This window comes from Anolis sagrei, chromosome 2 (genome assembly GCF_037176765.1).
Source record: "Anolis sagrei isolate rAnoSag1 chromosome 2, rAnoSag1.mat, whole genome shotgun sequence".
Taxonomy (NCBI): domain Eukaryota; kingdom Metazoa; phylum Chordata; class Lepidosauria; order Squamata; family Dactyloidae; genus Anolis; species Anolis sagrei.
In genome coordinates this window covers 25,955,055-25,968,389 of record NC_090022.1, presented here as the reverse complement: position 1 = coordinate 25,968,389, position 13,335 = coordinate 25,955,055, and the positions used below count along the sequence as shown (strand labels likewise).

General features: G+C 43.5%; 1 protein-coding gene across 1 annotated transcript in view; it reads right to left on the bottom strand.

The window, feature by feature from the left end:
- LOC132769495 (uncharacterized) overlaps positions 1 to 13,335 on the bottom strand; it is a 50,810-nt gene that overhangs the window by 20,082 nt on the left and 17,393 nt on the right. Inside the window, exons 4-5 of the mRNA XM_060766563.2 lie at positions 8,916 to 9,029; positions 5,448 to 5,701 (exon numbers count right to left, since the gene is read on the bottom strand). Coding sequence (XP_060622546.2) covers positions 5,448 to 5,701; positions 8,916 to 9,029 — 368 coding nt within the window. The remainder of the gene's footprint in view (positions 1 to 5,447; positions 5,702 to 8,915; positions 9,030 to 13,335) is intronic.

The following is a 13,335-nucleotide window of genomic DNA, read 5'->3' as shown; positions in this document are numbered from 1 at the left end:
TTGGCAAAATAATTTTTGAATGTCAGACAATTGTGGTTCATAAAAGAACACTTTCAAGCTATGCCATTCAAGCATCTGCCATGGCATTCATGTAGCTTGCAGAGAAAGGAGGAATGTTTCTCTCTCAAGGAGCAGCTGAGTGAGTACTGGAAAGGGGGACAAAAAGGTTGCCTTGAATCCGTGTACTGTCCCAGCCAGGTTCGTGCTATACACAAATCCACCCACTGCCTGTGCGTCTCGGTTTGCTCCAAATTCTTGTGCCATGGATTGATCACCTTGTTGTGCGTTGACATAATAGAGTCTTGCAAAGGTTTCCTGAGTTGTTGTGCTGAAATTCCAGCTTGAATTTAAACAGAAAATGAACTGCTTCTCCATGCTTGTTTCAACAGCTACCTTGTTTTTCTGCAGAAGAAGAAAAAATCAAAAAGGAAAACAGCTGGGAGAATGGAAGGAAACTGCAACTGCTAAAGCCCTATCCAGCAACAGGAGGAGCTCCAGTACACTCTGAGGCCCTCACGCAGCTGAATATAATCTCACATTTTCTGCTTTGAACCAGAATATATGGCAGTGTGGACTCAGATAACCCGTTTCAAAGCAGATATTGTGGGATTTTCTGCCTTAACATTCTGGGTTATATGGCTGTGTGGATGGGCCATTAGACTGCATCTATTTATTTACTATATTTCCATACCGCCATTCTCAGCCCGAGGGCGACTCAGGGCAGTTTACAAAATGGCACAATTTGATGCCCACAATAATATGAAAACAGTTAAAACATTTTACGTAAATAAAATTCACTAAGTAATAAAACCTATAAAAAACATAGATCCTCCACATCTCGTTATAAAAAATCACATTGTACAGTCATTCCGAGATCAGGGTTTGTCTGCTACACTGAATTTGAGAAAGCCTGCTCAAAAAGCCAGGTTTTGACTTTTTTACGAAATGTTAAGAGGGTGGGGGCCAATCTAGGGAGGGCGTTCCACCGCTGAAGAGACACTGCTGAGAAGGCCCTGTCTTTCGTCCCTGCCAACCAAACCTGTGAAGAAGGTGGGACCGAGAGCAGGGCCTCCCCAGAAGATCTTAAATTCCTAGCTGGTTCATAAGGAGAAATACATTCGGACAGAAAAGCAGGGCCAGAACCGTTCAGGGCTTTATAGGCTAAAGCCAGTGAAAGGGTCTTTGAGTGAAATTTGCAAATGCTAAGCAAGGGGCCTTGAATGAAATTAACAGCAAAAGAGAAATATACCCTTTCTCTGTAGAAAAGGAGCAACACAGAAGAAAATGTTTTAAAAACAATAGGCATCATGTAGAGGTCATACAAAGTTCAAGCTTACATAGGAAGTTAGGTTGTGGTTAAGCCAAAGGTTGTGGTTAAGCGCAGAGTCTGCAGGTACAAGAAGGTACTTTCCATCAAAAGGTCAAGGAAGGGGGGTTGGAAAGAGAGTACTTTCCATGACCTTATTTGAGTATAAAGGTCGGCAGAAACAGAGGAGGGGGCGGCAGCCTTTGAAAGCACAAAAAGAAGTGCTTCTGTCTGTCTCATGTTGATCAGGGTGGTGTCCCCGCACCCTAAACCCGTGATTCCTTACACCAGCACTTTGAATTGTGCTTGGTAGCATACTGCCTGCCAGTGGAGATGGTGCAACAGAGGAGTTGTGTACTCCCTGAGTGCCGCTCCTGTTAACAACCTGGCTGCAGCCCCTGTTGGACCATTTGAAACTTCCGAACAGTCTTCAAAGGCAATCCCATGTAGAGTGTGTTGTAGTAGTCTATATGGGATGTAACCAGAGCATGGACTACCGTGGCCAAGTCAGACTTCCCAAGGTATGGATGCAGCTGGCGCATAAGTTTTAATTGTGCAAATGCTCTCCCGGTCACCGCTGAGACTTGGGGTTCCAGGCTCAGCGATGAGTTCATCTACACCAGTGGTTCCCAACTGTTGGGCCTTACGGTATTTTGGACTTCAGCTCCCACAGTTCCTAATAGCTGGAAAGCTGGCTGGGTTTTCTGGGAGTTGGAAGTCCAAAACAACTGGGGGCCCAAAGGTTGGGGATCGCTAATCTACACTGTAGAAGTAATGCAGTTTGACTCCTGATTATCTGGCATGGCTCACTGCTATGGAATCATAGGTATTTTACAAATTCCAACATTTCACAAATGAAAACTGGGACAAACATGTCCAAGCAACATTAGATACTAATGGAGAAGAACACATAAGCTAAGAGAGACTGTAGCACTTTGCTTTTGCCTGGCCAGAAAGGCAAGATTTCGCACAATGCCCCCCTCCTCCCTGCCGAGTTAACTGAGCGCAAACTATACTTGAATACAATTTGCAGCAACTGAAATCAGCTGAGGACAAAGGAGGAGGTTGGGGAAAAACTGGGTCATTTTAAAAGCAGCTAAAAAGTGGAATGAAAGGGCTGTCCTCAGGACAATTGGAGGGTATACAGAATATATTTTCCAGTCATTTCCAGGCTATCGGGGTAGGATTTTCAGAATGGAGGAAGGCACATAGATTTAGGAATGAGAATTATTCTTTTAGGAAGCGAGTCTCTATTTTGCAAAGTTCCTTGCCCTCCACAAAATAGCATTCCCACCCTCATCCTCTTTATTTATATTCTGCCTTTTTCTCCAGGACTGGGACTCACCAACAATAACATTATCATTAGTTTTCTGCCAATAAGGATGGACCTCCTGACACATTTTAGCTTGGAAAATTTCTGAGGCTTATTGCCAAGTATAGTTCCTTCAGTCTTCAATGGGAAAAAATAGCTTTTAGCCAAGACATACAGAACATAATGAAACCATGTAAAAATCCTCCAAACACTACTGGGAGCTTTGTAATGTGAAGTCAGTCTTTGATGCGAGGAAAATTTAATAAAAAGGGAATTTCAAGCTAAATTTTCCACATATGAGGGACTGACTGCAGAGTTAGAAAGCTAGTGATTTGTGTTTTTAGAATCTAACCTTATAAAACAAGGCTGCCAAGTGTCCTACTTTGGATGGTACATGGAAGGAGAGAAAAGAAGGAAGACAGCAATTAAATACAGAGATATAAAAAGTCCACCTATTTGAGCTAATAGTTTATTACTAATTTAACCAAAATCTTTAGTTTAGACTACATGCAGAGACAATGCCTGAAGGAAGAGGATTTAGCTCTGATTAAATGCAATTAGAACAACAGTGAGCAAGTAAAATCTTTGTTGTTATTATCTTCAAGCTGTTTCTGACTTATAGGCACCCTAAGTGGTTTCCTTGGCCATTTTTTTCAGTGGGTTTCCATAGCTGAGTGGGAATTCGAACCTTGGTCTCCAGGGTCATACCCAGGGTTGGATTAACCATTAAGCAAAATAAACATCAAGGGAAGGGGTGGGAGACCGCAGACATTTCTCATTGCCGAGTTTACCATGGACCATGTGGTGCAAAACCGAAAACAGTGCAGCTGAACCAAATTCACAAAAAGGGGCTGCCACAATCAGAAAAAGTATAAAACATTTTGAATAAAGTGGAAGTGTACAAAAATAAACATTATTTTCATTTTACTGTACATTTTGTTTCATTTCCAAAAAATAAAATGATATTTTATGGTTTATTTATTGTTTCTATTTTGATTTCCATATACATGGGGACACCAACATCTTTTAAGTGCCTAGGAACTCTTAAAAAGGTCTTAATCCAACCCTGGTTATAGTTCAATGCTCAATCCACACCAGGCTGGCTCTCTGATTATTGTCTAACTTGTGTAGTAGTAGTAGTAGTAGTAGTAGTAGTAGCAGTAGTAGTAGTAGTAATAATAATAATAATAATAATAATAATAGTTATTTTAAATGGTATAATACACTGTACTTTGGGTTGCATTTGTTTATTGTTTATTATTATTACCATTATTACCATACCGCCTTTCACACAAAATGAGGACTGAAAGTGGCTTCCCACTGAAAACAATATAGTTTGGTCTTGTTGGAAGCCACTTTGGGAAATGTGAGATGTAAACTCAAAACCAAAATGAAAATACCTGTTTGGCAAGGATTCTAGAGCAGTGGTTCCCAACCTTTTTTTGGCCAGAGACCATTTTGACCAGGGACCACTTTCCAACATCAGTACCAAAAGGGTTACAAATCAATTTTTGGTCAACTTTAGATTTGGCTTGGTTCTTTGGGGTGCTGATTCAGAAAATTGCATTGGATAGATCACATCAGCTCTAGTTTCTGATACAGAACATATGCCACCCAGTAGTCACCATCTGCTTGCCCACAGAAAACCATATTTAATAAGCCTCAGCACTATAAGAGGGTTTTGCAAGAGCAGTCCTTCTCGTTGCGATAGTGTAGTAATGGTGAGGCTGCGGACCATATTTTAGTTTTTGCGGACCACTGGTGGTCTGCGAACCACAGGTTGGGAACTACTGCTCTAGAGTATAGATGAACCCCTTGACTCAGCAGGGATTCAGACCCTGCTTCCCAAGGTCCTAAGCCAACACTCAAAGCAATAGATAATCTTGGCTCTCAGGACGAATACAAGATATGAACACAAATGAACAAACTGGGGAAGAGACCCAACTGGAAGAGACAGTCCTTACCTCTTTTCCTGGGTCAAGGTGCCTCTCTTTGTAGCAAATGGTTGCTGTGTTTTTGCTGGTGGTGCCTATTCAGGTGGCTCCTCTGCCCATAGCTTTTGTCGCAAAGGGGGCACTTGAAGGGCCGCTCTCCTAGATGCAGATTCTGGTGTTTCCTCATCTTAGACTTTTGGTCGAAACCCCTCCCACACTCAGAGCAGTGGAAGGGCTTTTCCACACTTGCATGCTTTGTACAAGGCGCTGAAGCTGGGGAGTCAGTCTGTACACAAACACTACTCAGAGTAGAAGCACCTTGACAGCCAAGGTCACTTTGCTTCTTTGCCTTGCCTGTCCCACTGACAGGATGGTTAGTGGGTATCTCCTTTCCAGGGAGGAGACTTGGATAGGAAAGAGGCTTCAAGTGCAGGTTGGGGCTTCTTTCCTGCCCAAATATTGGAGAAAAGTTTTCTTTCCTGTGTAATTTCTGATGCCTCGGGATGCTCGATCGGTGAACAAAGCCTCTCCCACAATCTGGGCAATTAAAGGGCTTCTCTAATGGGGCATTCTTCAAATTGAGGGAGTGGGCAAGTTTGTCCCATCCCTTTGCAGGAATCTGGTCTTCAGTGGGTCCTGCTGGGCACCCATTAAGTGAGTGGCCACAATCTGGGCATTTAAAGGACTCCTTTTCAGAAGGGGATGGCTGAAAAGGAGTGGGGTTTAAGCTTGGCAGACACTTTCTCCCGCAGGTAGAACACAACTCTGATGGCACCGTGCTTTGAGTTTCCCCATACACCAAAGAAGGTTGTGAGTCATTAAGAGGACATTTTTGTTCCACGACCGGCTGAGGAGACCCTTCTTGTGACAGAACTGTGCCACTGAAATCTCCCACCTGCCCTTTCCGGGCTGCTTGGATTTTCAGTGGTTCGGAAGGCTTGCGGAAATTGCTTCTGGCAGAAACCAACTCACTCCTCTTCTCTGTTGCCGGTTGGAGCTCTGAAGCAGTCAAGGAGCCAGAAAGGTTTCCCTGGAGAACACCTTCTTCCAATACTGGTGCAAAATCATACTGCATCTTCATCAGTGGGAGAACGTCACTTCCTTGCAGCAGAGATTCAAGCAGTTTTGTTTGCGCGGTACCATCAACACCTGGTAGGAAAACAAGAGAAGACAGGTGTGAGTCATGGCCTAGTTTTTAAAATGGATTTGGAATTCAGTCTCTAGCCTGAAGCATGCAAAGGGGACAGATTGAACTATTGAATGCACATTCTGAAAACAATGATGTCAAAGGTTTGAAGCTGACACTGGTGTAGAGCAGACATGGGCAAACTTTGGCCTTACAGGTGTTTTACAAGGTGGACAGAAGAGAACATAATATTGCAGGTAAGGTCTGATCACAACACATTAAAGTGAGACTTCCCTCCATCTAGATCAGGCATGGACAAACTTGGGCCCTCCAGGCGTTTTGGACTTCAACTCCCATAATTCCTAACAGCTTCAGGCCCTTTCCTTTCACTCCTCAGCATCTTAGGTGGAACAGGAGAAAAGAATTGGCCTGAGGCTGTTAGGAATTGTGGGAGCTGAAGTCCAAAATACCTGGAGGGTTGAAGTTTGTCCATGTCTACTGTAGAGCATGGGCAAATGGCTATGGGCACACAAAGTATTATGTTATGCTACCTGCAGGGGCGGCTCGTCCATTACGCGAAGTAAGCGGTCGCAGAACACTTTTTTTGCCAGGGGCGCAGAGGTGCCTCTGTAAATGCCCCTTGATTGCCACGTGAGGAGCGCCCCCTCAGCTCACAACAGCCCTAGCAGTCCGGGGGGAGCCTCGGCTTTCTTGCCTCGCTGCCGGGCGATCCTCTTCCCAAAGGGGCCGGGCCCTTGAGCCCCGCCTAGCCCCTCTCGTTCCTGCTCCACCCAGCCACCGGGTGCGCGAGCAGAGCCAGTGCTCAATTGTTCTCTGCGTTCGATCCCTTCCCCATGACTGGCCCCCTTTCCCGATCCCCCGGCACTCCACCCGCCTCCTCTCCTCTCCGCAATCCACGGGTGGGCCAAGGGGCGGAGCCGCCGCGCCTGGCCTGCTTTGGGTCCGGAGGCGTGTCTGAAGACCCCAGCGTGCGCACCAAAAATCGCCTCTTCTCCTGACTTTCTCTTCAGTCAAGAGAGAGAGAGAGAGAGAGCCCCTCCGGCTGGAGGTATCTCCCACCTCCGCTCCCTCCTTTGTTTTTGCGCCTACCTTCAGGAAAGGTGGGCATCTCCACCTCTCTCTCTCTCTCTTGGTCCCAATGGCTGAGGAGAAAGTCAGGAGAAGAGGTGACTTTTGGTGCACACGCCGGGGTCTTCAGGCATGCCTCTGGACCCAAAGCGAGCCAGGCAAGGGAGCAAGTCCGGCAAGTGTAGTTACTGGGATGTATAGTTCACCTACAATCAAAGAGCATTCTGAACTCCACCAATGAAGGAATTGAACCAAATATGGCACACAGAACTCCCACAATGAACAGAAAATATATATCAATGATTTGGGGGGGGGGGGGGCGCCAAAATACTGTTTGCTTACCGTTGAAAATTACCTAGGGCCGCCTCTGGCTACCTGCACGACCGTATTTCCGTCTACGAACCCACACGACCTCTTCGATCTTCTGGAGAGAGTATTTTCTCGCTCCCGCGCTCATCGCAAGCGTGACTTGTGGGGACAAGAGAGAGGGCCTTCTTTGTGGTGGCCCCCTGGCTCTGGAATTCGCTCCCCAGAAATATCTGGCAAGCCCCCACCCTTGCAATCTTCAGGAGGAACCTGAAAACTTGGGTTATTCCAATGTGCCTTCAATGATTGAATGTAAGATACTCCCTGACCAAACTCTGCATAAAATAACCTCAGAAGCACTTTATTTTATGGTTTGTGCAATCAAATCCTACCTCATCCTTGGATCCCCTCCCTGATTTTTACTTTGTCCTATCTCCCAGTGTTTTCAATTTTATCTTTGAATTTTGCCCTGTCTAGTGTGATCATTTGTGTTTTAATGTTTGATTTTATGCTGCTGTGTCACTTATTGATATTGGCTTTGCATTTTATGTAATTTATTTGCTGATTTTCTCTTGTGTTTTTGTGTTTATATTGTGTTTACTGTATTGATGGGCGTGGCCTTATGTAAGCTGCCCCGAGTCCCCTCGGGGGAGATGGAGGTGGGGTATAAATAAAGTTTTATTATTATTATTATTGCTGTTATTGTTGAAACTTCAAATATGTCATATGACAGATTTATTACTTATAAACACAATACAGAGGAACAACTTCTTAGTCATGGATAAATGTCCATATTCATTTAGATAAACATAATAGTCCAATCTGTCTGATGATTTAAAGAGTCACTTGTAGATGTTTCGAAGGACTATTTGTGGCCTCTAAGGTTGTGTCAGAGAAGAGTTCTACACGGTGACCAGGTTACAACAACGTATCCTGGGTGTAGTTCCTTGTTTCGGTGTTGGTGATGAAAACACCTTCTTTAGGCAATGAATTCTTCTTAATATTACAACAGGAGACAAGTCTCTGGTACTACAATTACATGTATGAAAGGAACAACAACATACATAAAATAGATATGCTATAGCACCCCTATTGTTATGTTACCATTAAATCAATACATAACTAATACAAAATAGTCAAAGTAATGTTCACGTGACTTACATTTCATTAAGTAACCACATGCTCTGCTGCAGGAGATTCTGTATCTTGGTAATAGATATATCTGTGTTCTATATATAAATGGCTGTGGGTTCAACATTGGTAATCCAAAAACACAGTCAACCTTAGCCTAGAGTTAAGCAAACAGCAGCATGTGGAGCTTGGATTCTTTTTATTAGTGTGAAGTCTCCCACCAGCTGCTCAAAACCTCAACCCCTCCCTGATTTTGATGTATATATCTATATCTGTATGGAGAAACATATCGGGCCCCCGGTAGTTCAGTGGGTTAAAGCACTGAGCTGCTGAACTTGCTGACCGAAAGGTGGTGGTTCAAATTTGGGGAGTGGGGTGAACTCTCATCCTTAGCCTCAGCTTTTGCCAGCCTAGCAGTTCAAAAGCATGCAAGTGTGAGTAGATGAATAGGTACCACTTCAGCAGAAAGATTTCGATTCTCCATGCAGTCATGCTGGCCGCATTACTTTGGTGGCGTCTACAGACAATGCAGGCTCTTTGGCTTACAAATGGAGATTAACATCACGCCCCAGAATCGGACACGACTGGACTTATGTCAGGGGAAATCTTTACCTTTACTTATCTATATCTGTATCTATGTATTTGTAACTTGAGGCCTACCAATGTCAACCATTGCTTGCTTCTTCTGAGATTGAACCTGCTGCTTCTCACCTTGGTACATGCCTCGAGAAAGTTCAAATTCTTCAGCAATTTGGACCAGAGAGAGTGGCACTGAGATGCCTTGTGGTGTCTCCAAGAACATTTCAGGCTTGCATTTTTCCTGTTCTGTTCAGCCAAACAGAGAGAAAGAATTCAGCAAGACCAAATCCACACATGATTGAAGTTGTCACACATACTTTTCATTCAGTAACGCCATCAAAGATAAAGTGGGCAACAGGATATATCTGGCTAACAAATTCTCATTGGTTCTACCCATCATAGGCATTATGCTACCCCTCTATTCTGCCTTGGTCAGACCACAGCTGGAATACTGTGTCCAATTCTGGGCTCCGCAATTGAAGGGAGATGTTGACAAGCTGGAATGTATCCAGAAGAGGGCGAGCAAAATGATCAAGGGTCTGGAGAACAAGCCCTATGAGGAGCAGCTTAAAGAGCTGGGTATGTTTAGCCTGAAGGAGAGAAGGCTGAGAGGAGACATGATAGCCATGTATAAATATGTGAGGGGAAGTCATAGGGAGGAGGGAGCAAGCTTGTTTTCTGCTGCCCTGGAGACTAGGATGCAGAACAATGGCTTCAAACTACAGGAAAGGAGATTCCACCTGAACATTAGGAAGAACTTCCTGACTGTGAGAGCTGTTCAGCAGTGAAACTCTCTGCCCCAGAGTGTGGAAGAAGATGGGGATTTTAAACAGAGGCTGGATGGCCATCTGTTGGGGGTGCTTTGAATGCCGCAATGAGTCGCCATTAGGCTGAGAATTGCGGTATATAAGCGAAGTAATAAATAAATAAATAAATAAATAAATGCAATTTTCCTGCTTCTTGGCAGAGGGTTGGACTGGATGGCCCATGCGGCCTCTTCTAACTCTATGGAACTCTCTGCCCCAGGGATGCTTTGAATGTGATTTTCCTGCTTCTTAGCAGGATTGGTTCATAAGGAGAGACACATTTGGACCGGTAAGCTGGGCTGGAACCATTTAGGGCTTTATAGGTTAAAGCTAGCATTTTTAATTGTGCCCAGTAGCAAATTGGCAGCCAGTGGAGCTAACGCAACAGAGGAGCAGTGTGCTCCCTGAGCGCCACCCCCAATAGTAACCTGGCTGCCACCTGTTGGACCATTTGAAGCTTCCGAACAGTCTTCAAAGGCAACCCCACATAGAGCACATTGCAGTAGTCTATATGGGATGTAAACAGAGCGTGGACCACCATGGCCAAGTCACATTTCCCAAAATATGGGCGTAGCTGGCGCACAAATTTTAACTGTGCAAATGCTTCCCTGGTCACCCCAAAACCTGAGGCTCCAAGCTCAGTGGTGAATCTAGAATCACACCCAAGCTGCGAACCTGTGTCTTCAGGGGGAGTGTAACCTCATCCAATACAGGCTGTAACCTGTGTAAAGAACCCCATCTATGGTTCTTTGAAATGTATCTCCCACTCCGTTTCATTTCATTTCCAAGAAATTCTTTTCTTTTGCCATCCCAAAACATCTCCAGCTTTTTATCCCTTCCAATCATATTGGGTCTTTGAAAGTATCTGTTTTTTACTTTCTCCATAACTAACTAGAAATATAGTCAGCTGTAGATTCATGATATTTTGGGCTGGCATTTCTCTTCCACATTAAGGGCTAGGTATACACACATATTTCATGAAGTGTTTCTTTCTAATTCACTACACCATTGATTTTTAATTCTACACTGTCTTTTTACCTTCTTGGGATTGATGCTCTTGGACAGGCAATTCTAAATCCTTTGATGCATGACTGAAATAATATGTCGTGATTCATTGCAAAAGATTGTAATGATTGGTAAAACTAAAATGCAGTAGGGGAAGATAAAGCTTACATTACAGGTGGATTGACTTAGGCCTTCCATCTACAATCTTATGCAATTTCTGTTGCAGCATGCAAGAAATCAGTTAGTGTGTCAACTGAAAATAAGATGTACAAAGCTAATTGGTTGAGTTTCGAGTGGGGAGCTGGCTGAGCCTGGAACTTTTGGTTACTGTTACATTTTTCAGGATCGAGCTATACAGGTGCTTGGAGAGAAGCAGAGAGAGACAGTTTGGAGTGTGCTCTTGCTTCATGAGCTGCTGAAGGTGTTTATCTACATAGACAAAGAAAGACCATTTTAAATTTCTCATAAAAGGACATTATGTGAGTTGATAAAACGGATCACATTGTTGTTCTGAACTACAAAGAGTAAACTACTTGTTATTCATTGTTCATTTGCGTGGCATATTTTCTTTCTCTGGCAGGGCAGTGTGTGGGCTTATAAAACGTGAACTACAGATGGTTTATTTTACATTACACCACAGTTTCAACCTGCATTATATAGTCACTGTAAACTCATATAAGTTGAACTGCATGATATGAGTCTATTCTACACTGACCATATAATGTAGTTTAAATCCAAGTCCTTTCTGGGAGATTGTGGTGGGGTATATATAAAGTTGTTGTTGTTTCGTCTCCCAGGAGCTTGGTTTGCATTGCCCTTTAGTTGCTTGAAATAGCACCCCTTTGGTTTTTCCCCAGGGTTGCTGCAGTCTTAGCAGCACCCTGGAAGTTAATTATTAACAGAGGCTGGAAGCAAGCCTGCAAGCCTTTTTGCAGCTATTGGTTTAAAAAGTGTCCTTTTGATCTAGAGACCGCCCTTTTTCCTGGGGATTAGTTTTGGAGATGAAGTAATGGAGCCTTTCTCAATGGCAAGGAAATCCGGAGATATTCCGTACCCCAGCACTGAGCTACTGCCCTTTAGAAAGAGCACGTCTTTCTCTATCTGAACTCAATGCCAGTTTCTAAGGCGAGAGGGTGACTTTAACCCTAAATCTCAATCGTACTCACAATGGCTTGTCCAAGCTTCCTAGCTGGCCACCAGCACATCTGAGGCTTTTTCTAAACTAAAGAAAGCAGGAGAGCTTTTCCATTTTGAGTACGACTGAGATTTAGGGTTAAAGTCACCCTCTCGCCTTAGAAACTGGCATTGAGTTCAGATAGAGAAAGACGTGCTCTTTCTAAAGGGCAGTAGCTCAGTGCTGGGGTACGGAATATCTCCGGATTTCCTTGCCATTGAGAAAGGCTCCATTACTTCATCTCCAAAACTAATCTTGAGCTTAGATAGGGGAAGACCTGCTCTTTCTGAAAGATAGCAGCTCAGGGTTAGGGTAAAAGATCTCAGGATTTTTCTACCTTTGTGGATAAATTAACTCGGTAACTGAAGGAAAAAGGAAAGAAAGAACATCTATATGGTCTCCCAAATTGACTGTTTGTGTTTGTAACTTCATCAAGCTCTGCCAAGTCTGCCAAGGACTTTGAAAAATAAATGTTCTGTTGATGTTCAATTCTGAACTGACCTCAGTTGCTGAGAAATTGGAGCTTCTAAGAAAGGCTCCCGCAGTTCTCCCAGATAAAGAGAGAAGCACATCTTAGTTTTAACTTCATAGTGTCTGTGTGTGATGGTACAGTTGTTGTTGCTGCTATTATGACACTATAAATGGGGCCTTCATCAAGGAAGTCACAGACCTGAGTTTGCAAGACCTTAGTGGGGCAGTTTGTAATATAAGTTGACAAGACAACACATAACACAGAAATTCATTGTAAATCTTGGTAATAAACAAATAGTTACTTTAACAGCTCTCATCTGTGGTCTTCGGCTTAATTCTGGCACTGTAAGATTTCAACCTTGTCATACAGTTAAATCAAAAGATGCAGCCCAAAAGTGGGCTTAACATTCAGGTACAAATATTAATTATGGGCAGTTGGTCAAACCAGTGGGATGTTGAATCAACTCCAGGTTTTACGGTGGGATTTAAGGGAAATATCCAAGGTACTGTATTTATTTGAGGGTTGAAATCATCACCTTGGGTAGAATTTTTGCAGTTTGACCTCACTTTACTTGCCAGAGCTCAGTGCTGTGGAATTGTGGGATTTGTAGTTTGGTGAGGCTCCATAATTTTTTGGGATAGAAGGCTAAAGAGCTTGTAAGATGATAACTCCTATGATTCCATAGCATTGAGCTATGACAGTTTAAATGGTGTCAAACTGCGTTAATTCTACAGTGTAGATGCACCTTTGGGTAGCTTCCTTAACTTCAGAATACAGTTGGACCTCTATGTATTCATGCATTCAATCATATACAGCTTGAAAATACCCCTCTTCCCAAACTGCAAAAATTAATTTGGATTTTGCCATTTTCTATAAGGGACATCATCTAACTAGGCCACTGTATATAATGGAACTTGAGCATCCATTGATTTGGGTACCTATGGGGGTTCTGGAACCAAATCCCAACAAGTACTAAGGTTCTGGTGTACAATTCAAAGCAGATCCAACACTCCAGTGATACGAAAGGGACTATCTGTCACCAATAACAGGGGCATGTTTTGGAAAAGGACCAGTAGGCCTTTTTTATTGTTCTTC